Source organism: Anopheles merus, chromosome 2L (assembly GCF_017562075.2).
Source record: "Anopheles merus strain MAF chromosome 2L, AmerM5.1, whole genome shotgun sequence".
In the NCBI taxonomy this organism is placed as follows: Eukaryota; Metazoa; Arthropoda; class Insecta; order Diptera; family Culicidae; genus Anopheles; species Anopheles merus.
The window spans coordinates 20,737,121-20,764,118 of record NC_054083.1 but is presented as its reverse complement, the minus strand read 5'-3'; the positions used below and the strand labels follow the sequence as shown (position 1 = coordinate 20,764,118).

General features: G+C 47.0%; 5 protein-coding genes across 9 annotated transcripts in view; 4 read left to right on the top strand and 1 right to left on the bottom strand.

Annotated features, from left to right (window-relative positions):
- The window catches only part of LOC121592554 (E3 ubiquitin-protein ligase CBL), a 79,728-nt gene extending 74,283 nt beyond the window's left edge, over positions 1 to 5,445 (top strand). For all 3 annotated transcript variants that reach the window (XM_041914130.1, XM_041914128.1, XM_041914129.1), the window contains exon 9: positions 737 to 5,445. In XM_041914130.1, coding sequence (XP_041770064.1) covers positions 737 to 3,184 — 2,448 coding nt within the window. In that variant the 3' untranslated portion in view covers positions 3,185 to 5,445. The remainder of the gene's footprint in view (positions 1 to 736) is intronic.
- Positions 5,446 to 5,547: 102 nt separating this feature from the next.
- On the top strand, positions 5,548 to 7,018 carry LOC121592559 (B9 domain-containing protein 2). Its single transcript, XM_041914138.1, has one exon. The coding sequence runs from the start codon at positions 6,485 to 6,487 to the stop codon at positions 7,016 to 7,018; it is 534 nt and encodes a 177-aa protein (XP_041770072.1). The 5' UTR covers positions 5,548 to 6,484.
- Positions 7,019 to 7,190: 172 nt separating this feature from the next.
- LOC121592557 (tectonic) lies at positions 7,191 to 10,628 on the top strand. Its single transcript, XM_041914134.1, has 4 exons — positions 7,191 to 7,445; positions 7,520 to 7,708; positions 7,778 to 7,937; positions 8,959 to 10,628. Exons 1-4 carry the CDS (start codon positions 7,191 to 7,193, stop codon positions 10,332 to 10,334), a joined length of 1,980 nt encoding a protein of 659 aa, XP_041770068.1. The 3' UTR covers positions 10,335 to 10,628.
- A 341-nt stretch (positions 10,629 to 10,969) lies between these two features.
- Positions 10,970 to 14,993, bottom strand: LOC121592556. The gene is made up of 3 exons (XM_041914132.1): positions 13,372 to 14,993; positions 12,987 to 13,223; positions 10,970 to 12,906 (listed from the first exon to the last, which is right to left on the bottom strand). The coding sequence occupies exons 1-3, from the start codon at positions 14,432 to 14,434 to the stop codon at positions 11,984 to 11,986; spliced, it is 2,223 nt and encodes a 740-aa protein (XP_041770066.1). The 5' UTR covers positions 14,435 to 14,993; the 3' UTR covers positions 10,970 to 11,983.
- A 131-nt stretch (positions 14,994 to 15,124) lies between these two features.
- On the top strand, positions 15,125 to 23,014 carry LOC121592558 (ras-related protein Rac1). 3 transcript variants are annotated; one of them, XM_041914135.1, is made up of 3 exons: positions 15,125 to 15,339; positions 19,203 to 21,085; positions 22,094 to 23,014. In XM_041914135.1, exon 2 carries the CDS (start codon positions 19,381 to 19,383, stop codon positions 19,957 to 19,959), a length of 579 nt encoding a protein of 192 aa, XP_041770069.1. In that variant the 5' UTR covers positions 15,125 to 15,339; positions 19,203 to 19,380; the 3' UTR covers positions 19,960 to 21,085; positions 22,094 to 23,014. The 3 variants fall into 3 exon arrangements, with proteins under 3 accessions (XP_041770069.1, XP_041770071.1, XP_041770070.1); XM_041914137.1 differs by lacking the exon at positions 15,125 to 15,339 and adding an exon at positions 15,705 to 15,728; XM_041914136.1 differs by lacking the exon at positions 15,125 to 15,339 and adding an exon at positions 16,598 to 16,883.
- Positions 23,015 to 26,998: the final 3,984 nt, after the last annotated feature.

The window sequence follows — 26,998 nt, the reverse complement described above, 5'->3', positions numbered from 1 at the left end:
GTTTATCTTTTCGTTCCGGGTTTTCTAGTCGAACAATATTCTACTATAAGTATAGTACAATTATATAAAATTAATTATCTTTATTTCAAATCCCTAATTGTAAAATGGTTTCTACCAGATCTATGTGTTTTTTTATCATTTAACAGTTAATACTTTTGCATGGAATTTACAAATATAGTAATTAATCATTAATGTCATATTAACTTAAACTTAATATAATTAAATGCATGCTCGTATTTCTTTCTATAATCCGTTCTCGCTAATATTTCATTCCTTCCAACTTTGTGGTGTAATGTGTGTATCGATCAAATCGTTCGAATCGAATTATGGTAAATATCTAACAACAACAACTGGAAAAACTAAATAATTTTTCCTTCTCTGGTTTTCTCTCTCTCTCTCTCTCTCTCTCTCTCTCTCTCTCTCTCTCTCTCTCTCTCTCTCTCTATCTCTCTCTCTCTCTCTCTCTCTCTCTCTCTCTCTATCTTTCTCTTTCCTCGCTGGTCAACACACTTTCCTTAATTTTCCTAAACTTGCGGCTTACTTTGATGCGTGCGTGCGTGTGGCTGTGTTGACGTCGCGTCTCGCCAATCCTTCACGGGAAACAAAACCTTCGCGACACGCTCCCACCTTGTACGTGTGTGTATGTGTGTGTGTGTGTGTGTGGAATACTTTTGCATTGGCTTTTTTCCGGTTGGTCGGCACGGGATTATAATAACCTTGGTCATGGCGCAAACAGGACGATTTCAATATTGCCACCTCATCACTGCACGCGCTGAGCAACAGCATGACGCTGGCACGTAACAACAACGACAAGCAAAGCCCGCACTCATCGCCCCGTCTGCCCCGGCGCCAGCAGCAGCACCAACAACAACAACAACAACAGCAGCAGCCACCTTCGTCGTGTCCACCAACCTCGCAGGCTCCCTCGGCGCCGGTCCTGTCCGGCAGTGACATATACGCTGCGGGAGGCGTCGGCCCCTCCTCGATGCTGCTCGTCGGAATGTCGGCCCAGTCGCCGCTTCCACCCACCGGCACCACCACCACCAGCAGCAGCAACAGCAGCGGGAACTTGGTGGCGTCGGCACCGGTGGCGGCCGCCTGCAACGCCTGTCCGGGATCGCACCCACATCCACCCTCCTCTTCCTCCCCATCCTCCACCACTACGTCCTCTTCCTCCTCCTCCTCATCCTCCTCATCTTCCTCAACATCTTCATCCTCTTCCTCTACCTCTTCCACGTCCTCTTCCTCATCTACCACCAGCTCCTCCTCGTGTGCGTCCGGTGCAGCGGCATCGACGGTCGCTTCCCATCCCGCGCTCAGCACCCCGGCGGCCATCGCTGCGGCAGTGGCCGCCTCGGCACCACCGCTTGCCGCCGCCACCGTCTCGCACACGGTCAATGGGGCCCTGGCGACGCACACCAACATCTCGCTCAGTAGCTGTGGCACGGGCAGCACCGCCAACCCTACCACCACCACCACCCCTACCGGTCATCTGGTGAAGTGTAACAAATCTTCCTCCTCTTCCCTTCTACCGCAGGGTGGCGGAAGTGCCGCCTGTACCGGTTCGTCGTCCTCCTCCCACCAGCAGCAGCAGCAGCAGCAGCATCAACCTCCAACCAACCGGTTGAGTGCGCCGGTGGGCGGTGCCGCCGTCATGGCCACCGGCAACTCCCCGAGCAGCTACCTGATCCTGAAGGCGCTGAACAAGGCACTGTCAAGCGAGACGAGCTGCCAGGGCGGCTCGATGGAGTCGATCTACCAGCACGGCTACCGGCAGTGCACAACGACACCGCCCCCGCTGCCGCCGCGCAAATCGTCGCCCGGCATTCTGGCGGCGGCCGCATCGGACCATCGGCAGCAGAAGCTGGCCGGCTGTAGCAGCGGGAGCAATCGTGTGAGTGGAGCACCGCCTTCGTCCGGTCTGCAGCACCTGCAACCGAGCGCGCCTCGAACGCCGGGCCAGATCAATGGGGCGTCCTCGATGGGCAATCTGGCCAACCATACGACCGGTGCGCTGCATCTTAGCCGCAGCTCGGAGAATCTGCCATCGTTGGCCACGTCGCCCCATCCACCAGCGCCACCGCCCGTTCCTAAGCACCAGAACATCGCGGTAACATCGCAGGAGCATCACACGGCGACGTGTCCCTGTTCGAGCTCCCAGCAGCAGCAGCAGCAGCACCAGCAACAACCTTCATCGGCTAGTGGCGACCCGTTCGCGGCGGGCGACACCGCCACAGACAAGGTGATCGTCGGGCCGGCGGAAACGATCGTCGGCATTATCGATACGCGGCCACCGGAAGCGCGCCACCCGATCATACTGAAGGTGGACGAAAAGGCGGACCAAAGCTTGATACTGACCGCCGCCCTGACGCCCAACAACGTGTACCAGTTCAAGCCGACGAGCGCCTCGGTCAGCACCACCAGCCTGAACGGGTTCGTCACGGTGCAGACGACGATCAGCGGCGAGCAGACGATCGGTGGCAGCCTGGAGTCAGCCACCGTCAGCGCAACAACACCCTCGCTCCAGTACAAACCGGCCCCGGCACAACCGCAGCCAACGCCGCAGCGGCAACCGCAGCCCCAGCCGCGCACCCAGTTCACACAGCCTGCTGCACCGGCCGCACCGGGTTCGTCGTCTACGGCCGCCGCCTCGAACAATCACCAGCGGCACCAGTCGCTACCGGCCAACAGCGCAGCGGTCGGGGCGAAGATCCTGCCCCATCCGCCGTCGAAATCGATCACCTCGTCGCAGCTGGCGGCATCCGCTGCCGGTGGAGGAGGACGATCCGGTACGCCCTCCGCTGGACATCCACTGCTGTACGAGAACGTTAATCTCGCCTCCAGCGGGCCGGCAAAAGACTGCCCGAGTCAGCGGCATGCCGGCGGCGGTGGTGGTGGTGGTAAAAACAGTAGCAGTAGTAGTAGTAGCAGCAGCAGTAACAATAACCATTTGGCAAGTTTTAGTGCAGCGGGCGGTGGACCCCCCTCCCTCAGCTCGGCCCTCAACAACAACAACAACCCGAACGTGCCGTACGAGAACATCAACCTCGAGTACATCGCGCGGCTCATGCAGGAGGGCTACTCGAAGGAGAACGTCATCACGGCGCTCGGCATCTCGCGCAACAACATCGAGATGGCGTGCGACATACTGCACGAGTTTGTCAGCAAGAGCGGTGGCGGTTGAACAGGGAAGAAGAGCAGGTTATAGCAGGCTCTCTAGTTAGGTGGATTAGGATGTTATTAAAGGGAAGAAAGTGTCATACATGTAACAGATAGGTTCAAAGACACGTTTCGTGTGTGTACATAGCTAGCGTGTATCGTATTAAGATTAATGATATAGCGTTTGAAGCGTGTGTGAGAGTGGAGTGCTAGAATTTTCAATTTTCCGTTAAAAGGAGCGCGATCAGAACGCTTCAGAACAATTATGCGCGCGTGTGAGTGTGTGTGTTTCGAGTGTGAGTTTAGCGTAAGGAGTGTATTATCCTTTCATCAAATGGAAGCTTTATTTTAGTTCCTTAGCTCTCGAGCGAGCAGACGGACGGTTTAGTGTTTACGTTCTTACCTTTAGATAGACACACGAGACAGGTCGAGGGGATTTCCCCCTTTGTACATCGATTGTAGAGCTCTCTGGTTTTTAGTTTTTAGCAGTAGTTCTGGACTATCTCTCTGTCCCTCTATGTGTAGGTAGGGTGTGCGTGTGCGTGTGTGCGCAAACATTCCGGCGGTGTCGTAGATGCAAACTGATGCGCACAAAACGAAGCAAACATGTATATATCGATGGGAAAAGGATATCGCAGAACGTATTAGCAACGGTACTGTAGACGGAAATCGGCGGTGCCAAAAGTAGGAAAACGGAGGCGCAGGTTTTCGTTTGATTTAAAAGCAAGCATCCATAGTCGATATGGATGGGTACATAGTAATCTCCACTAGTCATCTGTTTACTGTCACCTTTCGCACGTGACGAATTGTGAAGCGGAAGGAATCCCAAAGCGAATCTGAATGCGTACAGGAAGAGAGGGAGCACATTTCAACCCGATCATGATGTACAAGCTTTACGTTGCGATGATATTAGAAAAACATTATAATTTATCTTTACACTCAAAAAAGCGAGTTAGTAGACAACAGTTCTTATGTAATGTATATTTTAAAAAATAGCATTAAGACACAAATGCGACAAACAAAACAAGCACACGAACGAAAGAGATTTGAAACAACGCGATCGCGGGGGGAAAAGCTTTTTCTGATGCTGTGAGTTGAATAAATGGAACCGCATACGTTTGCCCGCATACTGTACAGTACTGGACGCATTTAAAACGCGATTGCTAATTGAATTGAACAATTGTAAAACAGTTTTAGAAGAAAAAAAAACGTGTGTATGTGTGTGTGCGTGTATTAATCCCGTTACCGCTCGCGGCACACACTATTCGCACACAATCGAAACGAAACCAATCTTTTACCCCCGCACCCCTCCCCGACAACTTTTTGACTGATTGGGAAGCTTTAAGCAATAGCAATTCAAATTAAACGTTCGCTTGCCATGTAAAAGTTTTCGATAAGTATAGTTCTGCTCCCTTTTTCTTCTCCAAGACCCCTCCCCCTTCTTTTTTCGGCGTTAAATTTAAGCAAGCGCATCGCAATCACACTTATCACGAATCACGCTAACGTTAATAATACTCATCCCAATGGAATGGCACAGCCTATTCCAGTTAAATAGAAATAATAGAAAGAAATATAAATGGGGAGGGGAGGGGGGGGAGGCGGAGTTCATTATAAAATTATCCCAAATCCAGACATTGTTCCCACTAAACAAAAAAAAACATTATATAGCACAATGAGCACATGTGTAACAGTAAGATATAGAAGCATCATTGTACATAAGGTAGCAAAAACAAAATGGATTAGAGGAAACGAAACGAGAACCGCTCGAAAAGGAATGGTGGAAAGGCTTTCCACAGATAGAACTCGTGAAAGAACAGCAAAGAAAGAAAAGGGAAAACGACAAAAAAGTGCAACAAAGCAAAGAAGCAAAATACTAGAATGAAGATTCATAATTGCAATCAACAAACTGTATAAAAACAACTGTGTATGTGTGTGAACATGATAAGAGGCGCAAGAATGGATAAATAATACACTAACAGTGCTAAGTCAACAAACAGCTAGTAACAAAAAAAGAGATGCTTCTTTTTTCTGTGCGCAAAGTAAAACAAACAAATTGCAGAAAAACAAAAAATAAAAACACATTTTAAGCGATACCAAAACTAAAAATAAGCCACAAACAGAATTCAACGGGCAAACAAGAAATATCACGAGTACATATATACATATATTTTTATAAACATTCTTCAAAGCTAAAACATAATACTAATGCCAACCATTTGAAGTTGAACAAACAAACAAAAAGCAGAAAAAACAGGCAGAAGGAGCAGTAAATTCAGCAAATACGAATGAAAAGAAAAAAACAGATAAAATTAAAACAAATCATTAGCATGTTCACATTTTAGTCGCATTTTTTTACTTCTGGTCCAATTTTGCTGCTACACTTTATGCTCTAAATGCAGAATGTGGATGTGCGTGTGTTTGCGGTACCATTATTACTGAACTCACTGTCGAAAACGGATATCTGCAAAAACAACAGGAATTAACCCTGCTACAGGAACCATACAATGCTGCACAACGTTACAGAGACAGTTCTTTGCACACTGCATTCGTAACAATTTTAAACAGATAACAAATACGATAAAAATAGATGGCAAATCACATATACATACACACCCAAACACCAGCATGTCCATTGAAAATTGGCAGCTGTGATGCACTGTAGCAGGCACGGCAGTCTTGTCCAAACAGGACAGCGCGCAAGGCAAGGCATGCAGCAACGTGGCAAGGAATTAACAAGAGTTTTGCTACAAAATATGAACCACAGTAATAGTGTGAAGGATGAAGCAAAATATATGTAAAACTTACATGACCCTCTTCTTCGCTGTCGCAAACATTTACACACATTTACACTGGTAAGAATTATGGTTAAACAAAACTGTGAAATAGAAATTAAAAGAAGGAGGGAAAAAGATCAGATAGATCGTAGCCGTAGGAGTGTGAGAAAACGGAGGAATTTCGCAATGCAATCGGCCATTTCGCTACCAAAGCAAAGGTGGGAGTAAAGTGTAGGAGGGAGGGGAAGGGGGTGGAGATGCGAACTGAAGGAACTGGAACAAAATATATGTATATGTATCTCAAACCAGAGCATATAAGAAATGGAACTGTTGTTGTTTTTTTGTTGTTGTTGTGTTTATCCAATTCTTGGCGTCCCTGACGTTAGGACCTAAACCGGGTTTCCATGGCGATACTCGACTTTGTTGTGTCTTCCCAATGCCTAGCAACGTGTGCTAGGGCAAACATTATAAGTGAAGCTTCTCTTACGTATAGTGTCACCTAGCTGTTTTTCCATCTAGTTGTGCCACTGCACGGAAATATGTACGCCTAGATGGCGGAACTGCACATCATCGGTGAACTGCAGACGGCGTTGGATTTTGAGGAACCGAACCTGTTCTGCCGTTGGAGCATCCAGTACGGATCGCACTGGAAGGCGGTCGAGGGCCACACCGAAGGGCAGTCCTGCTGCAGTACGGCACGGATCGAGCAGCGGTCCGAGTTCGGCACACCGATCGATCTGCATCTGGTGACGCGCGGTCTTCAGGGTTGGCCCCGGCTGCACGTGGAGGTGTACGCGGTGAACGCACTGCAGCAGTACTGGCCGGTCGGGTACGGGTTCGCGTTTGTGCCGGTGAGTCCCGGCCATCATCGGGTGCGAATCGCCACGTGGAAGGTGTCGTCGGCCCGGGTTGCCGACACGGTGCGGGAAAAGTTTCACACCGGTGGGTTCTCGCTGGCGAAGAGCGACATCGCGTTTAGCGGGATCGAGCGGTACAAGCTGCTGACGAAGACGGCCGGCACGGTGGAGCTGGAGTTGATGCTGATATTTAAAAACTTTGCCGAATATGGCGTTGAGCTGCGTTGAGGGGAAGAGGGTCATCTTGCTTTGGTGGTCGTTGGTGCTGCTAGTGGTGGCTTGCGGCGTTGTTGAGGGAGGCGAACGGAACGTTCAACACTTTGTGAAGATTGATGTGGCGAAGATAAATGTAAAAAACACGACTGATGCGAGTGGGAATGTGAGTAGTTCCACTACACCGATGGGAGAAGCGACCACGGAAATGTCTACTACGATCTCTACGACGGAAGGAACTACAAGCAGCAGTACGGCTGCTCTGTCTACCAGCAAAACAACTGCCCCGGAACAAGCCGTTACTGTGGAGAGCACTGCAGCCGGAACAGCTACGACTGCAACGCCTACTATAGATCCAACGGAGTTTGCCCATCCTTCGTTTCCAGCAGGACGTGCGGCAAAGCTGGTCCCGAAAGGATATTACTGCCGATGTGACTTGACAGTGAGTAAACAGTGCAGCAAAATATATACAAAAAACTAATATGAATCTCCTTTTATTTCTCCCTACCCTCACAGATTAACGTTTGTGACATTAACTGCTGTTGCGATATCGATTGCAGTGCGGCCATTTTGCGTACTTTTGACTGCGACCAGGAGCTACTGCACACGGACGAGTACCATCATGGCGAGGGATTGCAATCGTGCCGGGTACAGGGTGGACTGTTCTGTCTCGTTGAGCCCGTCTACGAGGAAGGGGATGAAAGTGTAAGAATCGACCATGTTGTGTCTGAAGATGGGAACTGTACACTTAACATGATTCTATTACAATTCCAGTTCTACAACGCAGAAAGACTTCCCGCCGCTACGCGTTACAAGTGGAAGGAAGTATTTCCCTTGGATAGTTCGTCGGAAGAAGCGGTACGCCCTAACCACTATCATGTGGATGATGTAATCTACTTCTACAACGAAACAAGCGAGCTGATGCAACCATTTGGTATGTATCATGACTATTTCATTAAGATCAGTAAAGGATCAAGATTCGGGTCTCTAAAAATGCGTGAATCTCACAAATTCTTAATATTGAAGATAAGTTACATGTATCTATATAGATGTTTTATAGAGCGTTTAAGTTCATATTCAGAGTTATTGGTGAACTTCTATAGAAATTGATGAAACTTGAATCTTAAGAGCGACTGGATTGCCTCCTCATCTTGGAACTACCAGTTCAACTGGAACGACCGTCAGATCGCAGTTCATCTCGAATAGCTCGTCATTGTATCGGCAACTCAATTAACCTTCCTATAACATACGGGGCCAAAGATCCTTCTGAATATCATCATCTCGAAGATTTTCATCTCGATCGTGGCCAAGAAGATTTTGCCAAATTTGAGCAATATCAATGTCTCAGAGGCTTAGTTAGCAATAGTACAGCTTAGTTATCAATACTAGCATCCTTGCTCAGGTATTGCTATGGTCGATGTTGACCTGAGATTTTAAATTCTTCGATAACTTCGAAAGTGCGTTCACCCCCGTATATCATTTCTGCATAGGACCGTGTTTGTTAGTAGGCCTTCTGGTGGTGCCACCATCTGTTTGGCATGTGCCTCGTTTATCTGTAATCTGAGGTTCTCTACCGCCTTCTCGATTCTTTGGTAAGCTTCAGCTACATAGAATATCCGCAGACCAATATTGTTTACATCATCAGCGTGTGCCAGGATTTGGTTTGACTAATAGAAAATGGTTCCCGTAGTCTACAACTTTACGTCACGGATAGCCTTCTCTAAAGCCATGTTGAATAGAAGACAAGCAAGCTCATCTGTATTTTTCCATCTTCTTCAGGATCTGCCGTATGGTGAAGATCTGGTCGTTTGATTTACCATTACGGAATCCTCTTTGATATATGTATAGTTTTGCTTCTGAGGGAGTAGTCGATCTTGAATAATCAGGAAGAATGTTTTAAAATTGGCTTAGCATCCAAAATGATGTTGAATATTGTATAATCGTTTCTTTCGCAGCCATTCCTTACTCACTCACCGGCAGTTCGTGTCAACTTGAGCAACCCGTGCGCTTCCTCCGCGATCGTACCAACTTCTGCCGGCGCCAAACCGTGGACGAGCTGAGTGACTTCAATCGGGCCTTTCTACGACACGCATCTTCATCGGCCCGCTTCTTCCAAATGCCCAAAAAGTCCACCGTTATGGAGCACTACTGTGTGGAGGATGGAGACTGCCTGAATGCTACCGTGTCGATATGCCATCACAACTCCCCGCACGGCTGGAACTGCACGCAGAGTTCGAATGTCACCAACAGCACATCGTCAGTGGAAGAGTTGCTGCTAGAGGAATTCCCTGATAGCTCATGCCTTGAGCTTGAGATTATTTTTATTCACAACTACACAAACCTGTTCAACGTACAGCTGAAGCTACTGTGTGAAAGAAGCGCTGACGAAGAGGACCTTTGGATGGAATCCGTATGGCAGCGTATCACTGTACGATTTATCGTCCCAACTCCTCCATCGAAGCCGAATTCAACTCGCGCTGTTAGTGGCAATATTGGATATCTCACCGGCAAACCGTTGATCGTGTCTCATCGGGAGTTTCCTGCAAACAGAACAACCCCACAGGAAGGACCACCTCCCGAGGAAAGCTCACCCAACAATCGTATGCTGGCGTACTTTACGAACGAAACACGCCTACCGGACACGTCCTTCCGGTTGCGTCTCCCAATCAACCGAGCAAATCGTTGCACACTGTCCGAGCAGGGCCACGGAACGATCAACTTTGGTACGGATTCGTTTCACCGCTGCAACTATATCCCACCGGAGCTGGTCAATCAAACGGCGGGCCAAAATTTCACCAAATTTTGCCAAACTCTTCAGGTCGGTTTGTACGCCCAGCTGCTTAATGGAGTTTATCCGGAGCTGTATCCCACCAAGGGCGAAGGATACGATAAGTTGAACCTTTACCTCTCCAAGTACGGCAACCCGCGGAACCGTTCCACCGACTGGGTGCGGGTGCGTTCCACGAACGTTGTGGCCGATGCCGAACCCGGTTCGGAACAGGCGTCGGCAGACAGCTCCACCGACAACACCACCGATAGCTACTTCACCTGCACCAATATGCTGATCAGCGTAAACTATCGGTTCTACTACGCACGGACCCGTGTGCGGGACGTGCGCCATCAGGCAGTGGTGCACGATGCGGAGATTGTGTTTGGACCGCGGGTAAATCTGCGCTTCCGGTTGGAGGAAGAGATCCGGGTGCCGATCTTCCTGCAGGTACAGTTTTTCGACCTAACGTCATCCTCGTCGTCCGCGTCGCTCGGGGTTGTAGGGTTCGGTAAAGGTTTGCTCGTATTTGGCGTGGTTTTTACATTCGGCGTGTTAAGGTAACGGGGGGAAGGGAGGTAAGTACCAGTGTGTAATTTAAAACGATAAAATAATAACCATCTTGTCCAGTAATTAATGAGTGGATAGAAACAGAGATCTTATTTAAATAAAGGAAGTGCCGAATCCAAAAATGTCTTTTGGCATTATTCTATCTATCAAAACAGACTATTATACGAAAACATTTCAAATGTTTTGATCTTTTTATTGATTTTTGCTTTCCTTTATTTACAGAAAATGCTAGCAAAACCTATTCGTAGGTGCCACTTGTTTTATATATACTCTAAACATCGTCCTTTTGTTTCGCCTACTTGCTTGTCGAGCCTACTTGCTTGTCGTGTCGAAAGTGTAAATTAATCAACCATTTACATAATTTAGAGCAAATTAATCATTCCATTCGTTGCTAGTAGTTTGTTGAAGGTAATCTTACGATCCTACCTAAACGGATTGCAGCCAACATGCTGGTGGGCAATAGCCTAGTCCCTAGTCTCTCTCTCTCTCTATCTCTCTATCTCTCTGTCATGGATTTCAAAGCTGGCATGCACAACTTTCCCCCTATTTCTCTCGCTCTCAATTTATTTTAATATATTTGTCTGTTATACAACAAATAAGACAATTTAGAAATAAAATATATCAAAATCTAAACCGTGAGCAAACGACCCACTTCGAACGACTTTATAATCCAAATTATTAAGAATTAAAAATTCTACTTCATCAAAATCTGCCGTTTCTTTTAGTTGTCGTGCTATTGTTGAGATTGGATCCATACAGTGTGTCTTTTCGTTTAATATAAAGTAAGTTGCTCTATCGAAAGGCTAAAAAACAAGCGTCTATACAGGTGACACCACCCTAAAGTGAAGCTACTTTTCACCAATCTTCGAACTATGATGCTTCCTGGAAAATTCCTTATACCACGTTCATCACACATCGATTAAGATACTCTTTACTTTTACGAAAAATGTCAAAAAGTGGGTAAAATTCATAAAATCCACTGAATTGAACAGTGCAACAGATTCCATACATTGGCAAAATACTGCCAAATGCTTGTCCAGATTGGCCAATACGATGCTGATATTGAATAATTATAGTCATTACTCATTAGTGCTAGCAACAAGGTTGTATTGGTACGTCATGTGCGTACCAGAGAACCTAAGTTGAAAATATCTCTTCCAATACATTCAACCATATACGGCAAAATGGCCATACTCGCTTTTTTTAGATTTTGGCCTGATTTTTGCCACAACATTGTGAAACACTAACCTTATCGAAGGCGATATTCCCATACGAGGTTCAAGAAACTGTCCAGGAAGCTCCAAAGCTAGCACATGTCTGGGGTAATGCATACGAACACTTTGATGTCCGACATCAGCGTGCCGTCACGGTATGTTGTTCAGCTGTTTCGAATAGGAAAGGCGCATCCAGTGCAATTTTGAATGGGGTTTGTGAACGCTGTGAGTAGACGTTGAGACTATAGTGACGCGTTTGAAGCAGTACGTAAAGAGTTTGGCATAGGCATACTAACACCTCCTACTTTGCGTTTTCACCGAACCGAACCGACATACAACGATTTCTATTGCATTTCTGGTTCATTGCATTCATAACGCAAAACCACAATAATGAAAAAAAAAACCCTTTCCAATTATGCTGCCAACTGCTCACTCGATCAGCCCCATCGTGCGCGCCACGCTCTGATATTCCGTCCTCGCCACATAGCATCCGGTCATCACCCGCTTCCCACTGTACGCCATCCGGCCGTGCAGCACGCGCCAATTGTCAAAGATTAGCACCGTGCCGGGCGTGAGCTGAAACTTCCACTGCACCTCCTCGCGGTACAGCTCCTCCGCCAGCTTGCGATAGTCGGCATAGAACTGGGGCACCTCTGCCGCCGCCAGCGTGCGCATCGGTGCCCGATCGTACGGGTTAAAGCGTATTTGCTCGACCGCCGCGGTCAGCACACGATGGCGCTTAATAACTGGCGCCACGTACCGATGGTGCTTATCCTCCTCAATGTACTCCGCCTCGAGCGGATACTCGCACAGCCTGTCGTACGCGGCGGGATCGCTTTCGCGCAACCGTTCCGCCGCCGCGTACCCATCGACGAGCAGCGTCTCGCCGCCGCGCCCGTTGAACTGGATGCAGTGCAGCACCTGCAGCCCGGCCGCATCGCTAAAGTACGTGTTGTCCGTGTGCGGCCCCAGGAAACCGTTCGTGTACGCCGTGTCGCTGTGGTCCATCTTGCTCTCGCTGAACGTCCACATGTCACCGAACAGAGTGCGCTGCACGGGAAAGATGCGCTTCACTGCCATCTCCGTGCTTTGCTGGTTCGGTGGCACTTTGGTAATGAAGGCAAAGCCGTACGTAATCAAGCTACCCACAACCTGCCGCATTACGCTGTCCTCGCAGAGCAGATCGTTTAGCGTGACGCGGGCGTAGCTGGGCGGGTGATCCGCTGCGGTGATCAGTGCGCAATCCCAAAGGACGAGCTGGGCTCGCCGCTCTTCCAACCGTTTGCGGTAGTTGTCCACGTGATTGTCCATCACCTGGCGCAGTTGGTACGACGATAGATGGCCATCCTGCCCTGTTGTGATGGGAGGAAGAGGAGATTGAGGCATTCAAGTGGATATGCACTGTTGCGGATCAATGGCACCGGATACTTACAGACGATTTCGATTTTACTATCGGTCACATCACACAACGCCGGCTGTATGTCCAGCGGCAAATCGAGGATCGAGGTGGACCGTTGGAATGTGGCCACATTGTAGCACTCCTCGCACTGGCAGTGATCGCGCAACCAAACGTAGCTAACCGATATAGACTCGCCGTCTTTCGGGTCGATCCACACGGTGAGGAAACGGGTCGGGTCCGCCGTTCCGTCCTGCTTGTCCGACTGCATCGCTGCAAATAACAACACCGGAAAGCTCGTTGAATCAATTTAAAATTACGAAATCAGCGCACGCGTGACGATTGCAACTACTCGTCCTCTCACTTCCTCTGATAAGCAATCGACCCTTTTTCAATGCGGCCAAAGTCCGGGCCCACTAACCTTTATCGCGCTCCGCTTCATCGTCGTCATCCAGTCGTAACAGGCGCTCGTCAAGGCACAACGCGCCACCTTCCGCCTCCAGCTTGCGCTGTAACCGTTGCAAATTCTCCGGCGTACACTCGAGCAGGGCCAGCACCTTCGTAGCGGGCTGGTTTGCCTTTACATCCTTATCGTCCTGCTCGTCCACCGTCTGACCCGGTGGCTTATCAGCTGGTTCCTCTACCGCCGTATCATCCGTTTGCGTCATCGTGCTGGTACATTTTTTACGCTCCACCATCGGCACTGGCCCCTTGATTCGTCTCAGCACCAGCGGGGCTCCATCTGCGGGAACGACCGGCACACCCAGGGGGACGATATTACTGTACGCCGGTTTCGTAACGATCGTTCGCCGCAGCACGTTGTTCGCCCGCGTCGGGGGTACTTTCACTCTCGGCTCAATGAGGCTGATAGTATTGAGGGTACCCGGACTGGGAATTGGTTTGGGGAAGGCTCGTTTCAATGAAACAGTAGAGGCCGATCCTTGGGAAGACTTTCGGAATGCATCGCTCGACGGAACGTTGATGAACTCTATGTCATCCCCGTACGTCGTCGCGAACTGGGACACTTCGGGGCAGGATTCTTCGACGTAAGCGGTCAACCCCGGGCTCACGGTGGAAGTATTGGCCGTCTGCTCCTGTCGACCGCTATCCTGTCGACCGCTATCCTGTCCCCCTTTCGGCTCCGCCAAGCCCTGCCCAACGGGAAGCATCGTTCCGGGCCGGTTCAGTGGCGGTGGATCACGGTTCATACCTTCCGGATCGTTCAGCGTGACCAGATTAATGGACGGCACCGCCGTAATGTTGAGGCTGCGGGACGCTTCGTTTTTGTAGTCGGAATCGCGGAAGTGGCGCGTGCAGATGAAGAACCGCTTCCGGATGACGTCGATCGACAGACCGACAAAGTCATCGATGGCCAGCACCCGGCGCCACTGCTCCGCCCGCTCGTTGTCCGACGGGAACTTGTGGACGAGGGAAAACTTTTCTTCGTTACAGCACGGTACACAGCATGAGCGTAATTTGCTCATGGTTTTTCTGCGTTTCGTTTTCCCCAAAAACCGTAAGCAAGCGGTTTATTAGCGGGCCGAAATAACAACAATGTTTCCCGCCTCCACCCAAGCGAATCACTTTGTTTATATTGTCATTTTATGCTGCCGTTGCTGCTGCAGGTGCTGGTGAAGCTTCAATGGAAAACGGCGACTATCCGAGCCTGTGTCGAGAAACTAAATACATTTATGCACGTGGGATTGAATTCGGGTTGTTGATTCATTTGTTACGCATTTACCAAACAGTACCTATTTTTTGCATAAATAAAACAAAAACCACAAATTCGTTGAACATTTTCAAAAATTATGACGTGCTGTGCAACGTGTACACGCTGCTTCATCGTGTAAACTCGGTACAAGAAAATTCTAAAACCGGTTTCCCTTTCAAGCAAGCAATGGTATGTTCGTTTGCTCGTACATTGGGACACACATGATAAAAACGATCACAATATAGCGCCGAGTACTGAATGTTAACTAAATTTTCGTTTTATCAACGAAACAAAAACAAAAAAACTAATTTTGAACTTTTGTTATGTTTAAACCACTCAAATTTGCTGTAAATTTACGTTATAAAATTCTATTCTATTCAACTCGCCAAACCCTGGTGTCGACCGGTTGTCGTCTGTCATGTCCACTGTCGGCCCATCCCACACAGTGTGGCTGGATGATTGGTCGAGAGGGCGAAGAGCAAAAAAACGGCTATCAAACGTACACTTCCACCAGAGTTTGTGTGTGCCTCTGTGGAATTCCTCTGTGGCCCGCAGCAACTAGAGGCAGCAGCCAAGCGGGTGTTTAGCGAGCGAGCGAGTAGTGAGCGAAATCGGTAGCGACCGGGGGATTAAATTTACCACCAGCGGCAACAGCAGCAGCAGCAAATTATCAACGAGGTGCGTCTCCGTATGGGTGTAGCTGTGTGTATGTGCGTCTGCTAGAATATTGCTGTGTATATATGTGTGTGTGTAAATCTGGTGTATGTGTGCAGCGAATAGATAACGCGCCGCCACCAAACCAACCCCCGTGTGTCTGTGTGTGTGTGCGTATGTGCATATTTCTTTTGCCCCCGTGTCATCCAACCCGCCCTAGTACAGCACACACTGCAGGCATAGAAAAAGGCAAAGAAGAAAAGAAAAACACCCGTAAAGTCGGCCCTAATCGTGATTAAGCGGAAAGTAATAGAAATCGCAGCAAATCGTAGGAAGGAAGTGTGGTTAAGTTTCTTTGCCAATCCACCGTCACCGCCACTCAGCAGAGTAGGCAGGAAGGATTGTGTCTGTATGTGTGTGTGTGTGTGTGTGTGTGTGTGTGTGTGTGTGTGTGTGTGTGTGTGTGTGTGTGTGTGTGTGTGTGTGTGTGTGTGTGTGTGTGTGTGTGTGTGTGCGTGTGTGTGTGTGTGTGTGTGTGTGTGTGTGTGTGTGTGTGTGTGTGTGTGTGTGTGTGTGTGTGTGTGTGTGTGTGTGTGTGTGTGTGTGTGTGTGTGTGTGTGTGTGTGTTTGGGGGGGGGGGAAAGAAAAGTGAGTTTTCCATCGTGACAGAAGCGGGGTGCGAAGCGCGAAAAGGGTAAAGAAACAGTGAGGAAGGTACTATACCAACGGAGTGCGTGCGGTTGGTCGGGCTGTGAAGGGGTTAAAAGCGGTCGGTGCAGGTGCAGGGGGGCAGTCAAAAGTGAAACAACGTAACCGCCGTCTCCCCGCAACCATTCCACGGCTTACTTTGGCTCTATCGGATTGACTGGTGACGGTGGTCTGAGAAAAAAGAAACAGTGCCATATGCAGTGAAAAACAGAAACCGTCAAAGTAATTTGCGGAATTGGGTTTTTTGCTTTTTTTTGCTGTTCGGCATCCTCCGGGCATTCCTAAAATCCCGTCCTATCGTCCGATCGTAAATGATCCCGATTCCGACGCGTCGTCCTCCAAATTGGTTCCGTACAGCAGCTACTCCCCCCCGGGGACCGACCTCCTGCTCAATCCCACGCATCCAGTTCCGGTCGCTCAAGGTCTCCCCGACGCTCTCGAGCCCTTCCTTTCCCACACGCCCATATTTTTGGACTGGGTGGTGTACCGCTCATAGTGGTGGTGGTGGTTGGCAAGGGCGACGGCAACTGTCAGTGTATGTTGTTTTTTTTTATTCTTTATTCAGCCAGCACCACCAACTCTCGGATGGAATGATCTCGGTCGATGATGCGTGTGTGTAGTTGGAGAGCAAAAGCGAGGAGTCAGAGCAGGGGAAGAAGGGAGCGAGGAGGAGCACCAGTGTCACCTGCAATACGGGCCGCTCCCCGGGTAGCATCGCCCACCGAGATAGGCGGCCCATCTGACACACACGCCGCCCGTTTTCACCCCACCCCATTCTGCTCGAGTGATTCTGGGTGATGTTGATGTTGGTCGGAAAATTGCCAACGAAAGTGCCCGTGTGTGTCTGTGTTTCTTGTGTGGTAAGGTTCTTCCAAACAAGCCGCCCAAATGTGGTGCCGATGTGCCAAGGCAGTAGGAAAAGAAAAACACACTAAAGCGGCGGAAGGGGGGAGGTTGGGTCCCTTCCTCCATCCGTGATCATTCGTATAGACGTCAAAGTAGGCGCTTTTCTCTCTTTTGTGTGTGTTAGTGTGGATCTTTCCTCTCTATCCCGTGGTTGGTGCCGCGGTGTGTGTATTTCGATCGATGACGTCGATGCTCATGGGGTTGAGTCAGCATTACAACACCCTCCTCCCCATTCGACGCGAGCGGGTGGTAAAAGGGTCTCGTTTGGTGTGGGGAGTGGTGGAGAGCGGTGGCAAAAAAGGAAACGATCGGAAGCAGGAAAAATGCAATTGCTCGATTCGAATGAACCTTCTTTCTGCAATTTGTTTGCAGTTTTGCTAGTCGTTGTTTTATGCACCTCTTTTGCCTTGTTGATGTCACAAAAACACGCACACACACAGTCATAAACCGCAAGGGCGGGCGCAAAACGGGGGTGTTGATCGAAGCGCAACCACTGCTGCAAAACATTGTGTGTGTGACCGACCCGATCCAAGTCGTTTGGAGTTGAGGCCAGCCAGCTTTGAATTTGAATGCGCGCGATGGTCATGTGCGCAATACGGGCGCGCATTGTGTGGTGGGATTGCGTATTGCACACCGAACCCGCGAACGCGCACCGGAGCAGAGAAGAGCAGGAGAAAGCTGAGCGGAGGCAAAGCGCAGACGTCCCTCGGAAATCACCTCTGCTCCTCCTTCGTTGCCATACGTCTTTACGCTGGCCTGCCTCAAACGAACCTTTAACGATCTGATTATGCGGAACCATAAAATGCGCTTTCCGTGCTTGAATGTGTGTGTGTGTATGTGTCATCGCGGCGGAGAGGAAGGAAACGAGGAAAACATCGACAGCAAAGCACCATTATCCCACCTCTTCCCACCCCTCCCCCGGACTGGAACGACATTGTGAGGCCAGTAATTATGATTCATCATCACCATACGGTTGAATAAATTCGATTTTGAACGAGTTACATGGACGAGACGCAGGCAAATTGGCTGGTGTAAAAAGGATTATTTGCTGCCACCCGGTCATTGATCGGGTCCGAGGGTCTTGATAATAGAGCAAGCGGGGAACAGCTTAGCCACCAGCACACCACTACCACCACCGGCATTTACAAATGCCCTTTTGTGACCGGAAAATAACAGCAACGCCCCAGGAAGTTCACACTCTCCTTGGGTGCGGGCCGTGCACTGCGGGTGAAAGTGGCACTAATTTTCATCAATTGATCAATCTCATCCGATGGCTCGTTGGGTTCCCATGGACAAAAAGATGCTGCCATGCGCGTGCTTCCTTGTCTGCTCCGGCGGGGCCCGATTACGCATAGCCTGGTGCGCTTTATCAATGAACTGGTGTGCTCGTACGCGTACCACGGTAAAGTAAATGTCAGCCGGAAAGTGAGTCAAATTTCTGCGAAGAGGAGAATGATAGTGGGGAGTTTGTTTTCTTTTCCTTTCCTTTTTTTTGTGGTCGTGTTTAAATTTTCCTGGGAAAAATGAAAAATAAGGCTTTTTACCATTCGTTCACATTCACTTTTCCCTGTTTCCAGTGCCACATTGACGGGCGTGTGTTTACTTTGACCCGTGCGTCGGTTACTAGATGTGTGTTGTTTATACGCCCCTCCGTCCTCGATCGTGGGTGTGTTGTGCTCTATTTTTGGGGTGGTTGTGCGAATAATTGAAACCCGAAAGGAGTATGTGTGAGCTTGCTCGGGAAAAGCCGCGTGTTGGGCAGAAAATTTCCAAAAGTAGTGGACTTATAGAAAATAAAATGAAGCTTTACAAAGGTTTACGAAATGCACAAGTGCCATTACCTAATGAAGGGGGAACAGTTGGGGATAGGACAATCAAGCTTCGGGTGTTTTCTCTCTGCTATCGCAAAGCTTTGTTGTGCCTAGTTGGTTGCTTTCTTATCGGACTTGTCGATAGTGATATCAGCGAAAATGGCTGTGGCAATCTGGTGCGCGAACGTTGCTTTGAAATTGATGGACTCTGTGATGAACGTGAAAAAAAAAGAAAGATTATCTAATTTCGAAACCTTGGATCTGCAGAAAACACCCCATTTGTCGTGGAATATTGTGGCCAATGTGTTGTAATATTTTGGAAATCATTCTAGGCAAGCTTGTCATTCAGATAGAAATCCTACGGATTTTCCCGGATCCCGCGTGCACACTTGAATATTATTAATACATTTTAAAACCATCCTCAACCATTTAAACTAATGTTTCATTTTCCAACCATTTTAGGCGCTGCATGTGATCGATCGCGGAAGCAAGCTGCAAAGCCAAAAGAAAAGCGTAACAACACTTTCACCCTACCACGTGGCACGCCCGTGAAAAACAGAACCACCAGCGCACCCGGCTGCCACCACCACTGCACCCCGTTCGTCAGCCCTGAGCCCGACACAGACCCATCAGCAGCAACATGCAAGCGATCAAATGTGTCGTCGTCGGTGACGGTGCCGTCGGTAAGACGTGCCTGCTGATCAGCTACACAACGAACGCATTTCCGGGCGAGTACATCCCGACCGTGTTCGACAACTACTCCGCGAACGTGATGGTCGACGGCAAACCGATCAACCTCGGGCTGTGGGATACGGCCGGGCAGGAGGATTACGATCGGCTGCGGCCCCTGTCCTACCCGCAGACGGACGTGTTTCTCATATGCTTCTCGCTCGTCAATCCGGCCTCGTTCGAGAACGTGCGGGCGAAATGGTACCCGGAGGTGCGCCACCACTGTCCGAACATACCGATCATACTGGTCGGGACGAAGCTCGATCTGCGAGATGACAAGAACACGGTGGACAAGTTGCGGGACAAGAAGCTGTCGCCGATCACGTACCCGCAGGGGCTGGCCATGGCCAAGGAGATCGGTGCGGTCAAGTACCTCGAGTGTTCGGCGCTGACGCAGAAGGGCCTCAAGACGGTGTTCGACGAAGCGATCCGGGCGGTGCTCTGTCCGATGATTCCGCCGAAGAAGAAACCCAAGTGTAACATCCTCTAAAGATTGTTCGCTTTATTTTCTTTTTAAAAACACACCCAACACATACACACATAAAAACACAGAAACAAGAAACAAAACAACAAACACAATACAATCGCGCTTTTGCCTAGCTCTTCTTCTCGTTCCCCGTAAGCGCCCTCTGTATGGACGGGGGTGCATTGGAGGTTGTGTCAATGCAAGGGGATGCGGATTGGTTTATCCCCAAAATGGCACCTTCATCCTGGTTCCTGGTTCCCACCAACACTTCTTCAACCTACTTCTCCTGTTAGAAAAATGACCCAAAAAAAACCCGAATTAGGCCGATTATATTAAAAAAAAAGAGTAAATCAAAACAAACGACACGCACGCGTGATGAAAGAGCGCAGAAACGCAACAACAGCAAATCAATCTATTAGCAAGCAAATTCCTCCGAGGCGCAACACTAAAATCGAGTACAAAAATTGAAAAGCTCTCCCGATCGCGTTTTGATGTGATTAGAAGAGCATCAACACCGATTGGTTGATTGGAACAAAAGTGAGAAAAAAAAATCAATTGGAACACATTGTACGACAGACGGTAGAATGCATTCATAAACCGCCCTACTTCCATCTCAGCCATCGTTCACTCATCAATTCCCCACGGTCATGTTCATATTAACGTTCATTCACCATGGCTTAGCGCCACCGGTTCCTCGGCGGTGTTTGTGTGTGCGTGCGGCCTTCGGCGCTTCCTTTTCAGTTTGTGTGCTTTATTGCGTTTTCCCCCATCTATTGTCGTAAATGCCAGTTTTAGAAGAAGGAAGAGTAGGAATTACGTAGATCTGTAGCAAGGACAGCAGAAGAAGCGTGAAACTAAGCATGGAATCCCAATCTGCCTTATGGAAGGTGGTTTTGCATATTTGTTTTGCGAAGAAATGTGACCGAGAATGGAACGGTATTTACGCAACAAAGCGTGAGCAAGTGAAGCTGAAGTCGAAAACAATGCACCATTCGCGTGTGTATCCTGTGCCGAATGCAACGGCTGGTCAGTGGACAGGACAAGCAGAACAGGGGAGGTGTTCCAGCAAATATCATCCTCAAACTATCGGCAAAACACTTCACTCGGGCGGACGGAGAAGGCACACCGCCTGGTTGGTTTAGCGTAAAAGGTAATTAAAACTTTTCTTCCAATGTCTCACCTTTTTAGCTGCCGTGCGTTTAACTTATTGCTTTCTACTTTAAATTGTTAAACCTAATGAAGATTGGTTTCTATTAACCGCTTGAAAAAGGGGGCCAGTTTTTGCCTGTGCACGCACACGCACATTCAATCATCATTCCACAGCCCAATCTGGGTCAGTGCGCGGTGTGGTGCATCATTCGCGTCGCAAATCTGTACCTAGCTAACCCACCCCATGCAAACGATAGAGATGATGATGGTTGGAAGTCGCATCATCAGCAACCCATCACACGCCCGACTAGTGGAAACTAATGGGGGAAAACTCACGAAACGCATGCGAAGCTATGCTTGTCTTTAACTGCGTCTGTTTTGCCGTTGTTGTGCCTTAGATCGTCCGACACGCAGACGGATCTCCGCCGATTGGACAGTTGGTTGTGGTGTTGTGGGCTTTCTCTTTGCTTTTGCTTGCAAACTGGATGGTCGGGAAAGTGATTGAATGCTCGCGATAAACTTCCGGGGGCTTTTTTTTTCGCTTTCTGAGAACTGCTAAAGGGAGAGGGTTTGCGTTCCGGGCCAATGGATTCGGAGCGCTGGTGTGCGTTAGTCATCCGGTCGATCCCCGCGCGCTTGTGTGACTTCTGTTTTGCTATTATCGAGTGCTACGCGCGCGATACCTTTTTCCTTATCTTTTTGTCATTTTTTCCTTTTTTGGACAGTGCAAGATCGTTTTATCTTGCTGTGTGCAAGTTTGTCCGCGTTATCCCATTCTTTCTTGGTTTTTCGAATCTCGGAGAGAAGTTTTTTATTGTTGTTTTGTTTTCAACAAACTCTGATTTAAGATAACAATTCTTCTGCTTACTCTTTTCATCTAAAGCCTTTCTTGAAATATAGAAAATAACTCTCCGAATGCTTTTAAACCGTAAAATTTAAAACAATAATATGACAAATAACCATCTTGGTACTGTTTCTTATATAGCTGTTTTCTCTTTTTTCCTTTCAGAACCAAAAACTCACCAAATCAATCTAAAACAGAAACAGTTCAATGGTGGAACAAACACACACAAACTCAATAAGATCGGAGCCAAAAAAGCCAAAACGTGGAGCGGATGTTAAAGTTTGGCAAAAGGCTAAATTGGAAGACGATAGTGAACGATGGAAGTTTGCTTTCAATATTTTATTTTGTTCGTTTGCTTTAAGTTTCGTAAGTATGAGATACAACAGCAGTAGGACGATGTGGTAGGCTTCTTTTGCGGCTATTCACTTCTTGTTTTATACGCAAGGCTTGGCTTGCGCAAGTGTGTGTTGAATATTATTACGATTATTTTTGGTATTACTTCACTTTGATATTCTAAACATTAGGATGCATAATGAGGTTTAATATACAGAAGCTTTTAGAACTGATTTTAATTTGTAATTGAAGCATGTTCCTTGCATGCTGTTCATTATGATTTAATGCCTATCGAGCTCTAATGGAAGTACATTATGTTTTTGATATATTTTTTTATGTTATTTCTATAAACATTAATGAAAGGAGAATGCATTTCTACCATACCTGTCGGTTGTTTGATGATTTTCGTGATCTTCAAAAAAAATACCCCTCATATTGATAACATGCAGAAAAACAATTGCTAATGGGAGAACTTTTTCGTCGCCGCAAATGCTGGGAGAAGAAAGGTTGTTAAGCTGTGGTGTGGAGCATAGGAACAGTGGAAGAAGTAGAAGAAGACTAGGAATATCGGGGAGAGAAGGCTGCTGTAGTAGCAAAATAGGTGGGACCGTTTGACGTCGTGTGGTTGAGCCGATGTTAGATTTTAGTTGCAATAGGAGCATCCCGTGCGCAGTCCTCCCCCAACACATCCATGCCCGTTACAATTACGATTAAAGAACGGAAAGTAAAACCAACAAAGCAAAGCAAAGCAAACAAAAAAAAAAGCAAAATGCATATATACAAGCGAAGGAGAGCGAGAAGTGGAGTTACAAAAACAAACCTAAAATCAAACAAAACTATGTAAGATAGGTGTGCGTGTGTATGTGTAAAACGAATACACAAAAAAATCGAGATTCGAGATCACGTAGATTGGCCGAGCAAGAGGGACACGCAAGGAGGAGATGAAACAGTAGAAAGGGATCACATTTCCGTGCATGCGTGCGTGCGGCGTGCGTGTTTGTATGTATGTGTATGTATGTATGTATGTATGTATGCGTGGTGATTGTTCTTTAGAAATAATGGCTTAGGAGAGTTGCAAATCATACGCAAATCGAATCACACGAAGCAAAGGAAAACATGCCGCCTGCAGCAGCTCTACAACAAGCTTACTCAAAAGCTCCGTTATTCTGGCTGCATCCTTTTGTATGCAATTATTGTTTATGCTTCCACCGTTTATCTGTGGTTCATATCGAGCGCTGGCAGGTCCTTTTCATGCTGCTCTTACCGTTTCGCGCTCTTAAATCGTACGCAGATTTCATCGCAAACGGTGATTGTAGTCGATCATGTGCGTGTGTGTTTGTGTGTGTCTGTGTGTGTGCGAGTGTGTTTGTGTGTAAAGCCAATGTTTCACTGTTATCACAGAACAATCATTTACACTCTCTGTACATCGCTCTGCTTTAAGTTTTAGGGGCGAAGGCAAACCATTTGCCCTGAAGATGGCACATCCATCTTCCATGCATATATTCAGTTGCTTCCTCTCCTTCATCTTGCGAAGGAAAACACATAGAACAGCCAAATCGAGTGTGCGTGTGTGTGTGCACCCTTCGCCCTGCCAGTACACCCCCAAACACACACAAAAAAACTTGTCATTATTCATCTGTTTTATCACTTTTTTCTCTCTTCTCCGTCTGTGTAAAAGAGTGTATAGATGTTTTGTTGTCTCTGCTGCGAATGCGCTTTTTGTAATCGCTATGTGTATGTACGCGTGCGTGTGTGTGTGTGTGGGTGTGTGTGTAGCCCAGTTTTTCGTTACCGAGAACAAAGCAAAAGAAAAAAGGGAGCAAAGCACAAACCTGCTCTAACACGTAAAGCGGAAGTAATTAGAATGGAAGCAGTAACAAGCAAACAAAACCATACCAAGAAAGAACAGCCGTACTCCGTAACCAAATACTTGTAAAGGCGATCATATAACACACACACACACACACATACACACGAACGTGAAAATCTAAAAAAAAGTAAGCAAAAGTAAAACTCTACTGTGAAAAAAAAGTGGAGCGTGAAAATCCACTCTTTTGCGAGTGGAGATGTTGAACCGATGGTGAAATTTGTAGCTAACAAACTTCCTCTATCCTCTTAATCAGGACGAGCGTGTGAAGAGGAGGAGAAGCAGGATGGTGCCGAAGAAGTAGAAGAAGCAAAAGGAGGAGGGAGAATCGATGAGGAGAAGAAAAACTTTATAACAAAGTGTAATGCATTAATATTAGGTAGGCTGAGATATATAGGCGTGCGCTTTTCCTGCGTTTTTGTTTTCAAAAAACTAACAGATGGGAAAGTGTAGATTAATACAAATAAAAAAACACAGACACACAAGAAGAAAAAGAAGAAGAAATAAAACACAACACCGACAATGTGTGTCCCTCAAACGACAACGTTAGGGAAAGGTATATACAACAAAAGGAGAGGACAAATACACGAACGCGATTCTATACAACAATTGAAAAAAAGATACAAAATTTCCAAACGATGATGTGTGTGTGTGGACGGTGAGAAAGTGTTCAAAGCACAGAACGAGTTGTTTTAACAGAAAAGGGGAGATAAAGAAAAAAACATAAAACACTTCTATATCAAGCTAGCAGCAAACAGCATGGGGTCTAATGGAGCGTTAAAGAAGAGAAACATGTTAAAACATTTAGCAACCCACAACTTTGAGCCCCCGAGATTTTACAAGAATCCGTGCCCTCCCTTTTACCCAAACTCTAATCACAAAGCAAAGCAAAACCAAAAGAAGAGATAATATGCAAAACACAACACAGAAGTCAAACAGTTTAGAAACGATCAAACAAAGAGAAAGAGAAAACGCTTTCACGGAAAATGGTCAAACACATACACACACTAACACTAACACCGTTGTTGCAATCAGAACAGAACAGAAACTCCAGACGAAAATAGGACGAGATACCGACGGCAAATAGAAGCAAAGGGCCCCACGTGCCGCTCTGCTGCAATGTGTGCAGGAGGACAAACAAGCAAACAAAAAAAGGTTTATTGATATAACACTTTTTAATAAGTAATGGATTATTATGATTATGATTATTATTATTATTATTGAGTAATTAATAAAACAGAGATAAAATACTAAAAACAAAACCTCAACCTTTTGCTGCTGCCCCCAACACGCGTGTTCCCCTATCAGGGAGAATGGGCTTACTTTACCCTTGGTGTATTTGCGTTTGTAGGGAGAAAATTAGAGAAACATTTAAATTTACTCTGTTTACTTGTTTTTGTTTTAGTTCTTTGTTTTTCCTGCAGCTTCTGTTTCTGTTTACGTTACTGTGGAGGCCTTGGGCCAGAATTGGAGTGCAAACAATGTCCTTTGAATGGTGTATGCGCAACAACGAGCCCTGTCCGGGAGAAACGATCATTTCCCATCGATCCCCGGTAATACATTCGACTGCCGTCCTCATCACCAACACCTTCCATCATAGGCATCGTGTTCATCATCATCATTCTCATGCGTCATCATCAGCTAAAATGGACTTTCGAACACTGTGTCATTTCTCATTCGCACTCGTTAAGTGAGCACTCGTTGAAGGAATCAAGATGATCGGTAGAGCAAACAATTGCAGCTCCAAAAACTCCAAGTGCCACTCCACCACTCCTTCCTAGCCAATCCTGCAGTATGTTGTGTGTCTGTCACAATGTTACTTGTAACAACACCACGAAATATGCGACCTATACGGCAAGACCAAACCAAATATGCCTAGTAATCGTATGTTTTACTTTCTTCTACTTTTCGACTCACGCACTCCAATACGCGGCGCACCACGCTCACCCATCCATCCACACACCATTCACGAAACAACCGGTGTAGGCCAACCGTTGTGGCGTTTGTTCTCCTACTAAAGACAGTGCGCTACAACCCAGTGCCCCAAGAGGAAAGGAAGCGGAACTGGGACAAACGATCGGCAGCCCGGGGCAGCAACGCAAAACATCAACTACATTCAGTTTCAGGCCAGCAATACAATCACGCAATATTTATAGCTGTACTACTGTTGGCATCATTCGCACTTCTAGGGCGTAATTAAGGCCCGCTGTACTGTTGAACACGTTTTGCGTAAATTTAAATAACCATTCTACTATCTTAATGGCTAAAAGTAATATGCTAAACACTCTAGGCGCCTGTAGGAGTTAATTCATTCGACTGTGTTACATTGTTTTATCAGTAATGGAATGTTAAGCAGTATCAGTGCATATATGTAAGCATTTAATTCGTGTTGTATTTTGTTAGGAAGTATATTAGGATAATATCTAGCAATAATATTTATTACATTCTTATCTAATGTTTAGCTCGAGTGTAATCCTTGCTAAAAGACCACTAAATCATACTAAAACCAAGATTGGCCCTGAGCCAATATGAGCAAGTATAGGTGTTTCTACAACGAATTACTCTATTTCAATCAGCATCTCACTATATATAATTTTTATAAAAAAATGAACCAAGGATCATTTCACAGGCAACCATTTTTTTTTTTGTTTTCTTCAGAATTCTCATATGGATTCCCCTATTTCGTTGTATGATGAAATTCAACTGTGTTGTTTATTTTATTCACTAATTAACACAACGAAATCATTGTAATTTTAATTTTCAAACCCACTGCTTTGAAATTTAATGTAATACCTTTTTACTCTACTTACTATACTAATAATATTTCCATCTCTCTTAAATTCCGTTTTTTTTTAAATAAAATTCAACAA

Bases quoted from the DNA above. Each gene is read 5' to 3' on its own strand.
- LOC121592558 (XM_041914135.1), top strand. From the start codon at position 19,381: ATGCAAGCGATCAAATGTGTCGTCGTCGGTGACGGTGCCGTCGGTAAG.
- LOC121592556 (XM_041914132.1), bottom strand. From the start codon at position 14,434: ATGAGCAAATTACGCTCATGCTGTGTACCGTGCTGTAACGAAGAAAAG. The intron at 13,224-13,371 runs GTTAGTGGGCCC...TGTTATTTGCAG, and splicing joins TGAAGCGGAGCGCGATAAAG to CGATGCAGTCGGACAAGCAG. The intron at 12,907-12,986 runs GTAAGTATCCGG...CCATCACAACAG, and splicing joins TAGTAAAATCGAAATCGTCT to GGCAGGATGGCCATCTATCG.
- LOC121592559 (XM_041914138.1), top strand. From the start codon at position 6,485: ATGGCGGAACTGCACATCATCGGTGAACTGCAGACGGCGTTGGATTTT.
- LOC121592557 (XM_041914134.1), top strand. From the start codon at position 7,191: ATGGGAGAAGCGACCACGGAAATGTCTACTACGATCTCTACGACGGAA. The intron at 7,446-7,519 runs GTGAGTAAACAG...CTACCCTCACAG, and splicing joins ACTGCCGATGTGACTTGACA to ATTAACGTTTGTGACATTAA. The intron at 7,709-7,777 runs GTAAGAATCGAC...TTACAATTCCAG, and splicing joins ACGAGGAAGGGGATGAAAGT to TTCTACAACGCAGAAAGACT.